The sequence below is a fragment of the Nerophis ophidion genome, linkage group LG01 (genome assembly GCF_033978795.1).
Source record: "Nerophis ophidion isolate RoL-2023_Sa linkage group LG01, RoL_Noph_v1.0, whole genome shotgun sequence".
In the NCBI taxonomy this organism is placed as follows: Eukaryota; Metazoa; Chordata; class Actinopteri; order Syngnathiformes; family Syngnathidae; genus Nerophis; species Nerophis ophidion.
In genome coordinates this window covers 76,366,616-76,385,713 of record NC_084611.1, presented here as the reverse complement: position 1 = coordinate 76,385,713, position 19,098 = coordinate 76,366,616, and the positions used below count along the sequence as shown (strand labels likewise).

The following is a 19,098-nucleotide window of genomic DNA, read 5'->3' as shown; positions in this document are numbered from 1 at the left end:
AAAAGAAAACTGGTTTTATTTAATAAATTCTACCCAAATAATTAATAAGGTAAATATGTACAGCTGATATTGGTATCTATAACAACAATATGTTTTGACTGAGTGGTTGGACAGGACAAATTAAATAAAATGAAATAAAAAATAAAAATTATTATTTGCAATTTTTTTTTTGTTACAAATTTTGTCCGTGATTAGTTAAAAAAATCTATTTTTTGACACCCCTACCACATATCCTATGTAAAAAGTTGTTCTCTACAATTGTTGATTCTCAGACATATTTTTGTGCAATTGCAGGCAAAATGGTTTTGGCTTCTGTTCCTTCCTCGCCCGTTTGGGTGTGGCATTGTCCCCCCTGGTGAGCCTTCTTGAGGAGGTGTGGGTTTCTCTACCAGGCGGTGTCTTTTCCCTGTTAGCTTTCACTTCCGGGTTATTGACGTTACTTCTTTGGGAGACAAACAACACTCGTCTTCCGGAGACTATTGAAGATGTGGAACAGACAAGGTAATTGTATCAGGATTACGCATGATTAGGGCTGCAACTAACAATTATTTTGATAGTTGATTAGTCAACGATTATCTTAATGATTAGTCGACTAATCAGATAATAAAGCGTACACATATTTAATGGCTCAAATCTTTCCGTCGATTTCTAAATGCAGCTTTAGTTATTTGAGGCATGTGCTTACAAACAACAAAGATGACTAATTCATTCATAAATATTTATTTATACTGTAACTGTTACAAAAAAATCAATGTTGTCCATTTTAAATTTAAAAAAAGGAAAGGCAAAGTGCTAAAAAAAAGACAATTAACCCTGTTTATGTGTACAAAAACAGTTCAAATAGAAGCAATAAAACAAACCACAGGCATTGTTTTTGCGAGTGACCCACTTCCGCTCGGTAAAAACACGAGTGATGACGTTACAACTATTGACAAATATTATTGTCGGCGACAAATTTTATCGTTGACTAATCATTGCAGCCCTACACATGATTAGTATTTTTACATTTACATATGACAATTGCCTTTATGTTCCAGAAGATCACAATGCAAATTTGACGACAACACTCCTCCCTAATTTTGCAGTTGCAAAAGTCTTATTATACTCCTCATCAAACTACTGTAAAATGTTCCCTTTAAAAACTTGATTATCGCACAACACAATGTTGATCTGCCTGGTTAGGGACAAGTGGTAGGAAATGGACGGATGGATTCAATAAATATTCTGAAAATCTGATGTATCTGGTTCTTACTTCATACCGATAAATCGCATGTGGCCATGAGAACCCTGAAATTTACCGTTTATCCATAAAAAAACATTACGACACTCCATGGGTGAAAATGACATCCGTAGCCCCCTTTTTATAAACATTAGAAAAATACTCAATGACTTTTAGCCATTAGGTTGATAAGGTTATAGTCTTGATCATAAGGTTTCGACTTTGTAGTAGCAGTTCGTCAAAACATAAAAAAGTTTGCCACTTTTCACTAAAAGAAAATGTGGTAATACTTCAGTATGGGGAAGACATATTCACCATTAATTATTTGTTTAATAACATGCACATTTTTAACATCTTAGCTCTTAATTAGTCATTATTAAGTACTTATTATGTCTTATTCTGCATGGCCTTAATTCAGTTAGATAATTTTAATTTTAGTCCTGTGTAATTGTATGCATTTTTTCATCAGTTTTTATGAGTACCTTCTTTTGCAGTATGTTTGATAAATATTAGTTTTTGGAATCAGCCTGACCTAAGCCTTGATAATAATCTCTCTGAATAACACATGCTTTCATATCATTTGACAAGGTTTATCCTGTCAAACTCTAAGTAGGTTAAATATAATTAATGAATACTATTAAAATCAAGAGTAATATTATTAATTCAGTGTTAATATTTGAGAAGGCACCTCTGTATTGGAAAAGTTCGGCCCCAATGTCAGAAAGGTTAGGAGCCCCTGATGTAGACCACAAGCAATTGTTTTGAATGTAGAAAAAAAATGGTATTATGACCCCATTATGCGCAAATTGTTATTTGCACTTTGATTTTAATCACAATTATTATTTTGTTTAATTTTTTTAAATCTTAACACCGTGTAATTGTATGTACATTTTTTCCTCAGTTTTTACAAGGCTCATCTTTTGCAGAGTATTTCATTAGCATTAATGTTTAAAATCCGCCTGACCTAACCCTTAATAATAATCTTTGTGATTAACACATACTTTGTTATCATTTGACATGGTTTTAAACTTTAAGTAGGTTGGACATAATTATTGAATACGATTAAAATCAAGAGTAAGATTACTAATTTAGTCTTAACATTTGAGTGGACCCAGAGACCCCCAATAGCAGAAAATTTGGGCGCAGGGGTCAAAAAGATGAAGAACCCCTGATTTAATCAACTTGAAACGAGCGAGCTAAGAACAGATACAATTAATTGTGTCTCTCCCTTTTCTAGTAAGAAACTATCCGCCCGCCCAGGTGCACGCTGGTCCCTTGAATATAGTCTTCCCCTGAAGTGCCTGAAAAAAAAAAAAACACAAATGACAAGAAAACTAAACCAAACAGACAGTAAATTCTACAAATAACTAAATAGCTCCAAGTAGGAGTTCCTGCAGCTGGAGAAAAAAAAGTAAAAACCTATTTTTCAATTACTTCAAAAGGGGACTTATGATTATTTCAATCTACATAAAAAACTATTCTTTGTGGTTTAGATCAGTGTTTTTCAACCTTTTTTGAGGCAAGGCATGTTTTCTTTCATTAAAAATTCTGGAGGCACATCACCAGCAGAAAATGTTCAAAAATTCAACTCAACCAGGTCGTCATGACTTATTTTGAGTTTGTTGGTGTTTTCCTGTGTAGTGCTTTAGTTTTTGACTTGCGCTGTTATTTTGGTGGCCCTTCCTGTTTTGTTGGTGTTTTCCTGTAGCAGTTTCATGTCTTCCTTTGAGCGCTATTCTCCGCACCTGCTTGTTAGCAAGCAAGGCTATTTACGTTGTTGCGATCCTTCTTTGTGTGGACATTGTTGATTGTAATTGATGTACTTTGTGGACGCCGTAAGTTTTTGCTGCCGTCCAGCATTTTGTTTCTGTTTACTTGGTAGCCGTTTCAGTTTTACTTGTTTTGCATATCCATTCCTTTGCTTCATTGCCTTTTCCTTATGTTTACTTTTGGTTTAAGAATTGAATACATTTTTACTTATATATTGTGATCACAAAAAACTATCCTTGTCTCACCCGAGACATTCCGACTTTTACAAAGCAATGAACTACCTACTGACATGGAGTGTTACATAGTTACCCTGTCGAGCGCTACACAGCACAGACACTAAGCAACGGCACAACATTTGAGGATTCTAATTATTGATTTGAAAAAATACTTTTGGGACCAATTAGGTGAAGTTGCATATTTTCCCACGGCACACCAGACAATATCTCACGCCACACTAGTGTGCCGCGGCACAGTGGTTGAAAAACACTGGTTTAGATAATATGTATTGGTTATGTCTCTATGTAAATCTTGCTCTTCAGTCACTTTTATAACCTACTTCCTGTTTGCAAAATGTTCTTTTTCAAGGTGTTTCCCTCAGAATGCCCTCTCTCTCTTTCCAAAAGTATCATAATTGATCTATTGTAAATGTACACTGTATATATATATATCTTGAAGACCAAAGTCATCGTTGTTGTTTTTTTCAGACATGGTGAAAAATAAACTTCATTAACATTATATAGATTCACCCTGTCACAATATGAATATTGCACACTCTCAGATCGAAACAGACCTGCATTAAAAAAGCTGTTTTACCAGCATTTATGTCCGTGCATGTTGCACTTTTGTCAAGATTCGATAAAAATTTGCTAATCCAATTTTGTCGTGGTCCAGCTTGACCAAAAAGTCCCGTGTAAAATGTCACAAAGACAAATAAACACGGAAGTATTTAGCATTAGACGAGAATTAATAAAAACGCCTGGCTGCAGGCAGTCTCACAGTCTGAAACAGAGTGGAAGAGCATGTAGTTTATACTTGTCCATATAAGTACATCCACCTCACTGTAAAATCACACGTAGCCATGTAAAAAAATTTTTTAAAAGACTGCAATACACACTGTTCAGGTGAGCATCTAAAATTGCATGCAAGCGCACAAAAAAGAATTAATCTTATTATTTGATGCTTTGGCAATGTTTAGGATGAGTATCCAACATTAAGTCAGAAAAAAATAAATGAATTGTAAGCCCCTTTCAAGAGGCAAAAAATAATTGCTTTTATATCCTGTGGTTGGTGAGGAACCAGTCTGGTGGAACCGCAAACTATGCTGCAGAAATTCAGTTATTAAAAAACAACAACACTTGTTTACACTAGTAACTAACGACAAATAAATTGGATTAAACAACATACTTTATAAATGGTAAATGGGCTATACTTGTATAGCACTTTTTTACCTTCAAGGTACTCAAAGCGTTTTGACACTATTTGACACACATTCACACACTGATGACGGGAGCTGCCATGCAAGGCCATGACCACGACCCATCAGGAGCAAGGGTGAAGTGTCTTGCTCAAGGACGCAACGGACGTGACGAGGTTGGTAGAAGGTGGGAATTGAACCAGGAACCCTCACTTTGCTGGCACGGCCACTATCCCAACTGCACCACGCCGTCCTTATACATCCAACATAATTTTTTCATACAGCAATCTTGATGACGACAAGGGAAGTAACAACAAACGGTAATAATGATATCCGCTGTAATATTACTGTTTTAAATTAAAATTATGGTATAACAGTGATTGATAACTGCACTCAATGACTAAGGCCAGCTCTGTAGCTTAAATTCTAACATGAAAACAAGAGGCATTAACGTCCCCATTAAGAAACAACATACACCAATCTAAACTACTATTAACACATTGGTTTATGAGGAACTAAGCTATACACTTGTGTGAATTAAACCTAGAAGCTGTGCTCTTTTAGAACAGAGTGATCATTCTTCACTGGTGTTTTTACGGTGCATTCAAGGGCCGTTGAACAGAGTAGGATGCCACACAACTGCCAGAAATTGTAAATAGTAATAATAGATTTGATTTGTTCCGCACTTTACTTGATAAATCTTAAAGTGCCGAAATAAAAAACAATATTTAAAACAATACAAGCTCAGCCATTAAATAAAATACTAAGACTAAAACACCATCGGTGACGCATAAGAAACACAAAACATGCAAAGTAGTGGCTTTTCTAACAGTGTGCTAATTTATTTTAATTTTTTAAGAAAAAAATCATTTTGATGTGTGTATCGGTACTTTTTCATCAAATTCAACAATATCGCAGTAATGATGATAATTGATCATTCTGGTCGTTCTAACCGATATGACATTTTATTATCGTTTCATCCTTAATGATTACACTTTGTTCAATGTTTATCTTAATAATCTGCTGTCTCCTTTTTCATGACTCTGTACATGTCCATTGGAATTACTTGCTGCTGGTATTGACAAGCCTCTCTTCAAACTACATCAGTTTTGTGTTTAAAGTTCAACTTGTCATCAAATATTATCCCCTGATACTCTCCATTCTGAGAAAGCGTACAAACAGGAACTTCAAAAAAATGGACTTTGCCACAGTGAAGTCTCAATTCATTGCCAGCGCGACGCCTTTAATTTATTCGCCTGGTGAGACATTTTAGATGAACTGGTTGGACATTGACGAGAGTGAACGTTGGGTTACTTTTAGTGCTGTTGGCAAATGATTTAAATGATATGTTCATTCTTAAAGATTGCTGATTCAGCGGATTATATGCTTACACAGTCAATGACTATATTGCCGGTCACACAATTGAAGATAAAATGTGTTGACATGCGAGCAGAACAGAATGTTTTTTGTTTTTTTTTCTACTTAATAATTTGATTGCTCATGGGGCACATTTTAAAAGCCAATTTGGCCCCCACATTGTTTTATTAAATGCTAAGGGGAACACACAGGAACCGAGCAGTGTTACTTTATGGACCACCTACAAACTCATTGATTGGCCATGTTTTTTGTTTGTTTGTTTGTTTGTTTGGTTTTTGCTAGTGTGTGTTTGATTGGTTGATCTCCACTATTGATGAGATACAATGTGTGGTTTGAAACATTCAGGATGTATCCACGATGTTGTCGACACTGCCTCCTCCCCTCTTTTTTGCTGCACAACAAGAAGATTAACCAACCTGGTAAAGTCCATTTTTTATATAATTTTAGCGACCTGGCTGTTAAAGTTAAAGAGTTTTCTTACAAACCTTGTTTTATATATATATATATATATATATATATATATATATATATATATATATATATATATATATATATATATATATATATATACAAAACCCATTTCCATTTGAGTTGGGAAATTGTGTTAGATGTAAATATAAACGGAATACAATGATTTGCAAATCATTCCATCCATCCATCCATTTTCTACCGCTTACTCCCTTTTGGGGTCGCGGGGGGCGCTGGCGCCTATCTCAGCTACAATCGGGCGGAAGGCGGGGTACACCCTGGACAAGTCGCCACCTCATCGCAGGGCCAACACAGATAGACAGACAACATTCACACACTAGGGCCAATTTAGTGTTGCCAATCAACCTATCCCCAGGTGCATGTCTTTGGAAGTGGGAGGAGGCCGGAGTACCCGGAGGGAACCCACGCATTCATGGGGAGAACATGCAAACTCCACACAGAAAGATCCCGAGCCTGGATTTGAACCCAGGACTGCAGGACCTTCGTATTGTGAGGCAGACGCACTAACTCCTCTTCCACCGTGAAGCCCGCAAATCATTGTATTCTGTATATATTTACCTAACACAATTTCCCAACTCATATGGAAATGGGGTTTGTATTTCAAAGTGAGTGCACCACAGGGCTAGTCACAGTGTGTCTAGGTGTGCGTGTCGGCAGAGCGTCTGAAATGAGGACATTTCAACTATCTGTTGTTGTTTTGACTTTCTTCTCAAATATAAACATTATACATCACCCTGTGTTATGCTTGTCTGTTATACAGTACCATATAGCACAGGGGTCGGGAACCTTTTTGGCTGAGAGAGCCACAAGGCCAAATATTTTAAAACGTATTTCTGTAAGAGCCATATAATATTTTATTTAACACTGAACACAAATAAATGCGTGCATTTTTAAGTAAGACCAACATTTCTAGAGTATAATAGGTATCTTATTCTTTGTAATAACATTGTTATTCTGAAGCTAATTGTGGAGGGGGCGCGGCCTGCCGGCCTGCAGTGAACTGGGGTGTACCAGGACCAGCTTCAAAATCAGCGACAGGTGCGTAGATCGCCCACCTGGGCCTTGTTATCTAATCACCTGTCGCTCTGTTATAAGCAGCAGCCAGGAGGAGAGACGGGGTTGGGGCTGGAGCCAGAGCGCGAGCGAAAACGAAAGAGAAAAAGACAATTGCTCGAAAGCAACTGAGGGACTTATTGAAAAATAAAACAATATTGTGACCCTGAAACAGGCTCTCATGTCGGTGCTGGGTGGTCTGAAGAACCCCCAGGAGGGCAAGCCCCACACTAATCAATAATAACTAAATAACTTCTTACCATTAACGCAACTTTTTGAACAGTTGCGGTAGAAAACGGATGGATGGATTAAAAATGCATGAGAATGTTTTATATTTTGAACATTATTTTTAACACTGTGATTACAAGTGGAATTATTAATTATTTATCGTGTTAAGCAATGCCAGCTCAGATTTATCCGAGAGCCAGGTGCAGTCATCAAAAGAGACACATCTGGCTCCCGAGCCATAGGTTCCCTACCCCTGGTATAGCACTTTATTTTGTGTTCAAAGTGTACAAACTTTTACTAAAACACACCTGAATGCAGCTGATAGGCTCCAGCGACCCCAAAAGGGACAAGCGGTAGAAAATGGATGGATGTAAGGAAAAGAAAGAAAAAAAATTATGAAAAAGAAATATATTGTCGCCCTGCAATGAGGTGGCGACTTGTCCAGGGTGTACACTGCCTCCTGCCCGAAACGCAGCTGAGATAGGCTCCAGCGACCCCCCACGACCCCGAAAGGGACAAGCGGTGGTTAATGGATGGATGAAATATATTGTCCGCAACGATCCTTGTTTAATCCATCTCGAGGTAATGTTTGCTGACGTCAACAGAGGGCGGCATTTAAACATAAATATCGGATAAATATAGTTGCTTTGACTAAGTACATTACACTCAAAAGTCTATACAATAAACATGTTTTCCCGCAATTTTGGCTACTTTAGTTACGTGACAAGGAAAAATAAAATGTATTATCACAGAAACAACCAACGTAGTTTTACACTACTACCATTACAACATTGCAACTTTAACTAACAAATGAAGGCACAATTCTAGATGCGACTTGTATTTGATCTCACAAGCCAGAGGTTCGATCTTAACCTTTTTTCAGTGATGTACCCCCTGTGAACATTTTTTAAATTCAAGTACCCCCTAATCAGAGCAAAGCATTTTGGGTTGTAAAAAGAGATAAATAAGTAAAATACAGCACTATGTCATCAGTTTCTGATTTATTCAATTGTATAACAGTGCAAAATATTGCTCATTCGTAGTGGTCTTTCTTGAACTATTTGGAAAAAAAATGTAGAAAAATAACAAAAAAAAATTTGAAAAATAAACAAGTGGTTCAATTATAAATAAAGATTTCTACACATAGAAGTAATCATCAACTTAAAGTGCCCTCTTTGGGGATTGTAATAGAGATCCATCTGGATTGATGTACTTAATTCTAAACATTTCTTCACAAAAAAAAAATATTTTAAACATAAACAATATTTATAGCACATGTCTACAAAAAATCTAGCTGTCAACACTGAATATTGCATTGTTGCATTTCTTTTCACAGTTTATGAACTTCTATTCATATTTTGTTGAAGTAATATTCAATAAATATATTTATAAAGGATTTTTGAATTTTTGCAATTTTTAGAATATTTAAAAAAAAAAAATCTCACCCCCAGGGGTACGCGTACCCTCATTTGAGAACCACTGTCATAAGCGACCATATTAATAATAATAGAACAGCGTTCTATTAAAGACGCAGAACCCCATGAATACGTAAAAATATACCGTTTATAGTTACTCGATAGTGGTGATCCTTGTGCAGTTACCGGTTAAAAGGAAAAATAAACAATAAATAATTTGTGCAGTATTGAGTAAACCAAAGTTTTTCAACCACTGGTGTGCCGTGAGATACAGTTTGGTGTGCTGTGGGAGATTGTCTAATATCACCTATTTGGGTTAGAAATATTTTTTGCAAACCAGTAATTCCATCCATCCATACATTTTCTACCGCTTATTCCCTTTGGGGTCGCGGGGGGCGCTGGTGCCTATCTCAGCTACAATCGGGCGGAAGGCAGTGTACACCCTGGACAAGTCGCCACCTCATCGCAGGGCCACCACAGATAGACAGACAACATTCACACTCACATTCACACGCTAGGGCCAATTTAGTGGTAATTATAGTCTGCAAATGATGTGTTGTTGTTGAGTGTCGGTGCTGTCTAGAGCTCTTCCATATCAGTAGGTGGCAGCCGGTAGCTAATTGCTTTGTAGATGTCGGGAAACAGCAGGAGGCAGCATGCAGGTAAAAAGTTTTCTAATGCTTAAACCAAAAATAAACAAAAAGGTGGGTGCCCCTAAGAAAAGGCATAGAAGTTTAGGGAAGGCTATGCAGAACCAAACTAAAACTGAACGGGCTACAAAAGTAAACAAAAACAGAATGCTGGACGACAGCAAAGACTTACTATGGAGCAATAACAGAGTCCACAATGTACAACCACACATGACATGACAATCAATAAAGTCCCCACAAAGAAGGATGAAAACAACTGAAATATTCTTGATTGCTAAAACAAAGTAGATGCGGGAAATATCGCTTAAAGGAAGACATGAAACTGCTACAGTGAAATACCAACAAAAAAAAGAAAAAGCCACCAAAATAAGAGTGCAAGACAAGAATTGAAACACTACACACAGGAAAACAGCAAAAAAGTGAAAATAAGTCATGATGTGATGTGACAGGTGGTGACAGTACACCTACTTTGAGACAAGAGCTATAGTGATGCATGCTTGCTTATGCTTTAAGGTCACATCCAACAATTGCGAGAACCACATTTTACTGTTAAAGGCCTACTGAGACCCACTACTACCGACCACACAGTCTGATAGTTTATATATCAATGATGAAATATTAACATTGCAACACATGCCAATACGGCCGGTTTAGTTTACTAAATTGCAATTTTAAATTTCCCGCAAAGTATCCTGTTGAAAACGTCGCGGAATGATGACGCGTATGATGATGTGTGCGTGTGACGTCACCGGTTGTAGCGGACATGTTCTTCCAGCCCGATCCAAGCTATAAGTAGTCCGCTTTAATCGCATAATTACACAGTATTCTGGACATCTGTGTTGCTGAATCTTTTGCCATTTGTTCAATTAATAAGGGAGAAGTAAAAGAAGAAAGATGTAGGTGGGAAGCGGCGTATTGCAGCTGCCTTTAGCCACACAAACACAGCCGGTGTTTCCTTGTTTACATTCTCGAAGGTGAAGCTTTACTATGGAACAGAGCGGTCAAGCAAACATGGTTCCCGACCACATGTCAACCGGCAGGTTTCGGTGAGAAAATTGTGTATAAATACCATAGACATGATCGGAGCTTGCGTCCTCCTGCAGCTGCGGACTCGCTTACCTCTTCCCACCGGAGAAACTGGCGGTCGCCACACCCCTCCGACTTTCAGGTACCATATAATCTCACTAAAACACTGGTAACACAATAAGTAGATAAGGGAATTTTCAGAATTATCCTAGTAAATGTGTCTAATAACATCTGAATCGCTCCCACTGCCCTCGCCTTTTTTTTTTCTAGTCCTTCACTCTCACTATCCTCATCCACAAATCTTTCATCCTCGCTCAAATTAATGGGGAAATCAACGCTTTCCCGGTCCGAATCGCTCTCGCTGCTGCTGGCCATGATTCTAACTCAGTGGCCTAGTGGGTAGAGTGTCCGCCCTGAGATCGGTAGGTCGTGAGTTCAAATCCCGGCTGAGTCATACCAATGACTATAAAAATGGTACCCATTACCTCCCTGCTTGGCACTCAGCATTAAGCGTGGGAATTGGGGGTTAAATCACCATAAATGATTCCCGGTCCCGGCACCGCTGCTGCCCACTGCTCCCCTCACCTCCCAGGGGGTGATCTAGGGTGATGGGTCAAATGCAGAGAATAATTTCGCCAAACTTAGTGTGTATGACAATCATTGGTACTTTAACTTTAACTTTAAACAATGTGAGGATGTGAGGAGCTCTACAACCAGTCACGTCACATGCACATCATCTGCTACTTCCGGTAAAGGCAAAGCTTTTTTATTAGCGACCAAAAGTTGCGAACTTTATCGTCGATGTTCTTTACTAAATCCTTTCAGCAAAAATATGGCAATATCGCGAAATGATCAAGTATGACACATAGAATGGACCTGCTATCCACGTTTAAATAAGAACATCTCATTTCAGTAGGCCTTTAAGGTCATATTCAACAATTGCGACAACCACATTTTACTGTTAAGTGAGTTTCAAGAGCTTTGGGTCATTACCCGAAAGGATAAGATCACGAGTACAAGCGGACGAAATGAGTTTCCTCCGCCGGGTGGCGGGGCTCTCCCTTAGAGATACGGTGAGAAGCTCTGCCATCCGGGAGGAGCTCAAAGTAAAGCCGCTGCTCCTCCACATCGAGAGGAGCCAGATGAGGTGGCTCGGGCATCTGGTCAGGATGCCACCCGAATGCCTCCCTAGGGATGTGTTTAGGGTACGTCCAACCGGTAGGAGGCCACGGGGAAGACTATGTCTCCCGGCTGGCCTGGGAACGCCTCGGGATCCCCCGGGAAGAGCTAGACGATGTGGCTGGGGAGAGGGAAGTCTGGGCTTCCCTGCTTAGGCTGCTGCCCCCATGACCCGACCTCGGATAAGCGGAAGAAGCTGGATGGATGGATGAGTTTCAATTTTAAATAATTTCTGCTGGTGGTGTGCTTCCACATTTTTTCAACGCATAACATGTGCCTCGGCTCAAAAAAGGTTGAAAAACACTGGAGTAAACAATGCAGCATCCGCAGTGTCCATCCATCCATCCATTTTCTACCGCTTATTCCCTTTCGGGGTCGCGGGGGGCGCTGGCGCCTATCTCAGCTACAATCGGGCGGAAGGCAGGGTACACCCTGGACAAGTCGCCACCTCATCGCAGGGCCAACACAGATAGACAGACAACATTCACACTCACATTCACACACTAGGGCCAATTTAGTGTTGCCAATCAACCTATCCCCAGGTGCATGTCTTTGGAAGTGGCAGGAAGCCGGAGTACCCGGAGGGAACCCATGCATTCACGGGGAGAACATGCAAACTCCACACAGAAAGATCCCGAGCCTGGATTTGAACCCAGGACTGCAGGAACTTCGTATTGTGAGGCAGACGCACTAACCCCTCTGCCACCGTGAAGCCCTCATCCGCAGTGTCGTCAACCACTAAAGTTAGGGAGACGGAAATTGTTTTTGTCCAATAGCAGTGAAGCATCAGGCACTGCCAAACCAATCAGATTGCAGATCTGCCTTGTGGGCGTCACCAACATCGGCCAACCTCCCGCGGGCCGGGCCAGGGTTAGGTTGAGAGGGTGCGGGATGGTGGAGGAGTACCACTGATGAGAGAGCGGGCAAACACTCTTTAAGCTCGCATCGGATGATTATTGTACGTACTTGGATACGGATAAACACCTGGGAAGACTGTTTTCACCTGCTGCGTGTGGTACGTACTCCTCAAAAAATAAAAATACCCCTTTTATTGTGCTTAGCGGCAGCAGCAGCGGTGTTCGTTAACATTAGCTAGCGGATTATTGTGCCGTGACTTGCCAATGATGGAGCTCTAATCGTAGCCAGCTTTGCTAATGCGACCTATCCGTCAAACATTTTGGAATTGCTCTTTTTGTATTTTAAATCGACACGGCTTTTGTAAGGGAATGGCTTGTTTGAGAAGTTCAACCCCTGCTACGGCGAAGCGGTGAGGTCATTGTCTGCCCTGCGCTTATCCGCACCCAGACGTCTTTTCAGCCGCCCACACCCATGATGGGGAGCTTATTTACTCCCTTCGCGAACAACGGGGGCATTTTCCGCAGCAAAAGCCACGGTTCCAGTGATAAATGTATAACACTTGTTGTGTTGGTTGATATTAAGTTAGTTGGTGATGTCGAGTCATTGCAGGGGGCAACTTTGAGCTAGCTGGTAAGTAGCAAGTTAGCCTCCACGATGCTGCTGTTTTAAGGCCTGCAAGCGTCCAAATGTATATTTTAACGAACTTAGCACTCGTCTTATATGTCTGGAGCAGTAGTTCTCAACCTTTTTTTCAGTGATGTACCCCCTGTGATTTTTTTTTAAATTAAAGTACCCCCTAATCAGAGGAAACCATTTTTGGTTGAAAAAAAGAGATAAAGAAGTAAAATACAGCACTGTCATCAGATTCTGATTTATTAAAGGCCTACTGAAATGACATTTTCTTATTTAAACGGGGATACCAGGTCCATTCTACGTGTCATACTTGATCATTTCGCGATAATGCCATATTTTTGCTGAAAGGATTTAGTACAGAACATCCATGATAAAGTTCGCAAATTTTGCTTGCTAACAGAAATGCCTTGCCTCTACCGGAAGTCGCAGACGATGACGTCACATGTTGATGGCTCTTCACATCTTCACATTGTTTTTAATGGGAGCCTCCAACAAAAACAGCTATTCGGACCGAGAAAACGACAATTTCCCCATTAATTTGAGCGAGGATGAAAGATTCGTGTTTGAGGTTATTGATAGCGACGGACTAGAAAAAAAAAGGAAAAAAAAAAAAAAACGCGAATGCATTGGGACGGATTCCGATGTTTTTAGACACATTTACTAGGTTAATTCTGGGAAATCCCTTATCTTTTTATTGTGTTGCTAGTGTTTTAGTAAGTTTAATATTACCTGATATTCGGAAGGGTGTCTCCACGGGTGTTTTGAAACGCAATGTCTCAGGGGAGTCGACGGCAGCTGCATGGACGGCACAAGCTCAGCTTTTCTCCGGTAAGAACTGACTTTTTAACCACAGTTTTCTCACCGAAACCTGCTGGTTGACATGTGGTCGAGATCCATGTTCTCTTGACCGCGCTCTGATCCATAGGAAAGTTTCACCTCCAGGAATTTTAAACAAGGAATCACCGTGTGTTTGTGTGGCTAAAGGCTAAAGCTTCCCAACTCCATCTTTCTACTGTGACTTCTCCAATATTAATTGAACAAATTGCAAAAGATTGAGCAACACAGATGTCCAAAATACTGTATAATTATGCCGTTAAAGCAGACGACATTTAGCTGTGTGTGTGCGCAGCGCTCATACTTCCTAAAAACCCGTGACGTCTTGCGTACATGTCATCATTACACGACGTTTTCAACAGGAAACTCCGCGGGAAATTTAAAATTGTAATTTAGTAAACTAAAAAGGCCGTATTGGCATGTGTTACAATGTTAATATTTCATCATTGATATATAAACTATCAGACTGCGTGGTCGGTAGTAGTGGGTTTCAGTAGGCCTTTAAGTTAGTTGGTGATGTCGAGTCATTGCAGATGGCAACTTTGAGCTAGCTGGTAAGTAGCAAGTTAGCCTCCACGATTCTGCTGTTTTTAAGGCCTGCGAGGGTCCAAATTTATATTTTAACGAAGTTAGTTAGCACTCGTCTTGGATGTCTAGAGCAGTGCTTCTCAACCTTTTTTTCAGTGATGTAACCCCTGTGAAAATTTTTTTCTAATTTAAGTACCCCCTAATCAGAGCAAAGCATTTTTGGTTGAAAAAAAAGAGATAAAGAAGTAAAATACTAATATGTCATCAGTTTCTGATTTATTCAATCAATCATCATCAATCAATGTTTATTTATATAGCCCTAAATCACAAGTGCCTCAAAGGGCTGCACAAACCACAACGACATCCTCGGTAGGGCCCACATAAGGACAAGGAAAAACTCACCCCAGTGGGACGTCGACCATGATAACTATGAGAAACCTTGGAGAGGACCACATATGTGAAACCCACTACTAGCGACCACGCAGTCTGATAGTTTATATATCAATGATGAAATATTAACATTGCAACACATGCCAATACGGCCTTTTTAGTTTACTAAATTGCAATTTTAAATTTCCCGTGAGGTATCCTGTTGAAAACGTCGCGGAATTATGACGCGTGCGCGTGACGTCACGGACTGTCAGGAAATATTAGCTCAGCACCTGTTACGGCTAAAAGTCGTCTCTTTTCATCGTATAATTACAGAGTAATTTGGACATCTGTGTTGCTGAATCTTTTGCAATTTGTTCAATTAATAATGGAGACTATAAAGAACAATGCTGTTGGTGGAAAGCGGTTTATTGCAGCTGTCTTTAGCACCGAGACACAGCTGGTATTTCTTTGTTTTCAACACAGAGCGGTCTAGCGAACATGTATCTCTACGTCAACCAGCATGTTTTTGGATGGGAAAATTGTGATATACATCTTACCGGAAAAGGGTGGAGTGCCATCTCCGGGTTGGGGAGGAGACCCTGCCCCAAGTGGAGGAGTTCAAGTACCTAGGAGTCTTGTTCACGAGTGGGGGAAGAGTGGATCGTGAGATCGACAGGCGGATCGGTGCGGCGTCTTCAGTAATGCGGACGTTGTACCGATCCGTTGTGGTGAAGAAGGAGCTGAGCCGGAAGGCAAAGCTCTCAATTTACCGGTCGATCTACGTTCCCATCCTCACCTATGGTCATGAGCTTTGGGTCATGACCGAAAGGATAAGATCACGGGTACAAGCGGCCGAAATGAGTTTGGGTCTCTCCCTTAGAGATAGGGTGAGAAGCTCTGCCATCCGGGAGGAACTCAAAGTAAAGCCGCTGCTCCTCCACATGGAGAGGAGCCAGATGAGGTGGTTCGGGCATCTGGTCAGGATGCCACCCGAACGCCTCCCTAGGGAGGTGTTTAGGGCACGTCCAGCTAGTAGGAGGCCACGGGGAAGACCCAGGACACGTTGGGAAGACTATGTCTCCCGGCTGGCCTGGGAACGCCTCGGGATCCCCCGGGAAGAGCTAGACGAAGTGGCTGGGGATAGGGAAGTCTGGGCTTCCCTGCTTAGGCTGCTGCCCCCGCGACCCGATCTCGGATAAGCGGAAGATGATGGATGGATGGATGGATCTTACCGGAGACATCAGTGGATTATTCATCCTCCTGCAGTAGCTGTTTAAAAGGCAGCTGTGAGCTTGGCTTCTCTCTGCCGCAGCCATCCAACCTCGAGGTATGTCTTTACGATCTCACTAAAACACTATTAAAACAATAAGCAGATAAAAGATCTTCCAAAATTATCCTAGTAAATGTGTCTAATTACATCTAAAAAGCTCACACTGCCGCCGCCCGGAGCCATCGCTTTTTATTTTATTTTATTATATATTTTTTTCTAGTCCTACGCTATCAATATCATCATCCACAAATCTTTCGCTCAAATTAATGGGGAAATTGTTGTTTTCTCGGTCCAAATAGCTCTTGCTGCTGGAGGCTTCCATTAAAAACAATGTGAGGACGTGAGGAGCCCTCACCCTTGTGACGTTATCGTCTGCGACTTCCGGTGAAGGCGAGGTTTTTTTTTCAGCACCAATAGTTGCAAACTTTATCGTTGATGTTCTCTACTAAATCCTTTCAGCAAAAATATGGCAATGTCGCGAAATGATCAAGTATGATACATAGAATGGACCTGCTATCCCCGTTTAAATAAGAAAATCTAATTTCAGTAGGCCTTTAAAGTGCCCTCTTTAGGGATTGTAATAGAGATCCATCTGGATTCATGAACTTAAATCTAAACATTTCTTCACAAAAAAAGAAAACTTTAACATCAATATTTATGGAACATGTCCACAAAAAAATCTAGCTGTCAACACTGAATATTGCATTGTTGCATTTCTTTTCACAGTTTATAAACTTACATTCATATTTTGTTGAAGTATTATTCAATAAATATATTTATAAAGGATTTTTGAATTGTTGCTATTTTTAGAATATTTTTGAAAAATATCACGTATCCCTTGGCATACCTTCAAGTACCCCCATTTGAGAACCACTGGTCTAGAGTATATCTAGTGTGTAAATTAGTGGTTTGTCGAGGGATGTAATCACACATTAGCCATACTGATCCCCCCCACTATTGCATGACCTGACCCAGATTGGTGTTCCAAAGGCGCCTGATTCAAACATGGGACCTAATTTTAGTTGAAAACATCCCTGAACGTTCATCAGTAATAGTTTGTCCTAGGGCTGGGCGATATGGCCTTTTTTTAATATCTCGATATGTTTAGGCCATATCGCGATACACAATATATATCTCAATATTTTGCCTTAGCCTTGAATTAACACTTGATGCATATAATCACAGCAGTATGATGTTTCTATGTGTCTACATTACAACATTCTTCTTCATACTGCATTAATACATGCTCATTTTAAACTTTCATGCAGAGAAGGATATCACAACTAGGTCAATTGACCAAAACTGTATTTATTTAACAGTTATTAGGCAGTGGCACAAACATTCATGACATTTCCAAAACAGAAAGTGCAAGATTGTTAGAGACATTTTAAAACAAGCTATTAGTGCGCTTTTGTGCATGATGTCACTAAGATGGCATATGAAAACAACACTAAATTAAAGTGCACTTTTTGTACAGAACACCACTACAATAGTTTAAAACAAATAAAGTGCACTTTTGTGCATGATGTCACACAAGATATTTCAATAACTGTAAAATAAAAATGAGCTGCATAGTAGGAAATCAAATAGTGTTCGTCCTTGGCTATGTGGGAGGTTACTGCGGACATTATCTCCTTTTGTTGTTAACTAGTTTTTTCATACGGTATTGATCTGGAAATGTTTGCCTCGGTATTTTGATGGTGTGGGCGTGTGGCACCGAATGGAGATGTTGACATGCAGAGTAAGCACTATTCATTCTCTAGCAGGTGACTTTTCAAATGATGCTACATACTTTTTGTAGCAACACTTTTGCCCCACACTTGACAAATTACGGTTTTCTGTTCGACATATTCCCACTTGAAGCCCAACCACACCCAGACGATGGACCCCCTGCTGTTTTTCTTGGGAATTACTTCTTCCTTCATTTGCACTTTCTAATATCGAATGAAGTACTCAGTTGGTGTCGGTATTGTTTTAAGGGTACTGATATTGGTATTGATATTGAACATTTTTAAACGATACCCAGCCCTAGACACAACGGCAGGAATCAGTTCAATAGGTTTATTGAAGCTGATGCTGATGATGTGTTGGGGTGTGCATGCTACTAAACATGAATGGTGCAGAATGATGTGTAGAATTAACAATGTAAATGTTACCAGAGTTTGTTGTGTGTTGGATGAATCTTTTGTCGGACCAAAGGGGCAAGGCGAGAAGGCAGTCCGTGGGCAAGCGAGAGTTCAGGGGCTCGAGAGAGGTAACTAGGTCCGTGTCCAAGCAGGTGTCGAGGATCGAGAGAGGCAGTCCAAAATCCAGTGGGAAGTTGAGGCACACAGCTCGATCACGGAAAACAGAGGGAACACTGCGGGAAACACAGAGGACATAAGACACAAACACAGTGAAAGCACAGAGAGAACAAGTACGCAGAGGGAAGCCATAGACGGGATGCTTACTACGAGGAGTGAACTACGTTCCGGCACTGGATCTTCTGATCCGCTGGTCTTTATGCTGTCTGCGCTCATCAGACCCAAGTGCGCTGATTGGTGTTTAGCCGCAGCCTTGCAGGCGCGTGGCCGCGATGCGGAAAGAGCGAGCATGGGTGTGTTTCGGCGCGCTTCTGCAGGTGACATGCAGGATTGTGGATGCGCCTTGACACTTAGGCTACTGACATATGCAGTATTGCATCATTTCAGTTTTTTGATTGCAGTGATAGAACATAAATATATATTAGGCCTTGGTGATGAATCGATTTTATCGATATATTCAAGTTTTTTGTTGCAGATTTA

At 40.3% G+C, this 19,098-nt stretch overlaps 2 protein-coding genes across 10 annotated transcripts in view; both read left to right on the top strand.

The window, feature by feature from the left end:
* The window catches only part of LOC133559741 (solute carrier family 22 member 7-like), a 29,590-nt gene extending 28,356 nt beyond the window's left edge, over positions 1–1,234 (top strand). For 3 of the 4 annotated variants that reach the window (XM_061911817.1, XM_061911824.1, XM_061911799.1), the window contains 2 exons: positions 295–501; positions 1,038–1,234. In XM_061911817.1, coding sequence (XP_061767801.1) covers positions 295–501; positions 1,038–1,077 — 247 coding nt within the window. In that variant the 3' untranslated portion in view covers positions 1,078–1,234. The remainder of the gene's footprint in view (positions 1–294; positions 502–1,037) is intronic. The other variant, XM_061911808.1, reaches the window with a different exon arrangement.
* An 11,467-nt stretch (positions 1,235–12,701) lies between these two features.
* LOC133559713 (myosin-10) overlaps positions 12,702–19,098 on the top strand; it is a 93,098-nt gene continuing 86,701 nt past the window's right edge. For 5 of the 6 annotated variants that reach the window (XM_061911791.1, XM_061911774.1, XM_061911781.1 and 2 more), the window contains exon 1: positions 12,702–12,835. The gene's annotated coding sequence lies outside the window, so the exon portion shown is untranslated. Of the gene's footprint in view, positions 12,836–13,290; positions 13,309–19,098 lie in introns of those variants that run through there. The other variant, XM_061911766.1, reaches the window with a different exon arrangement.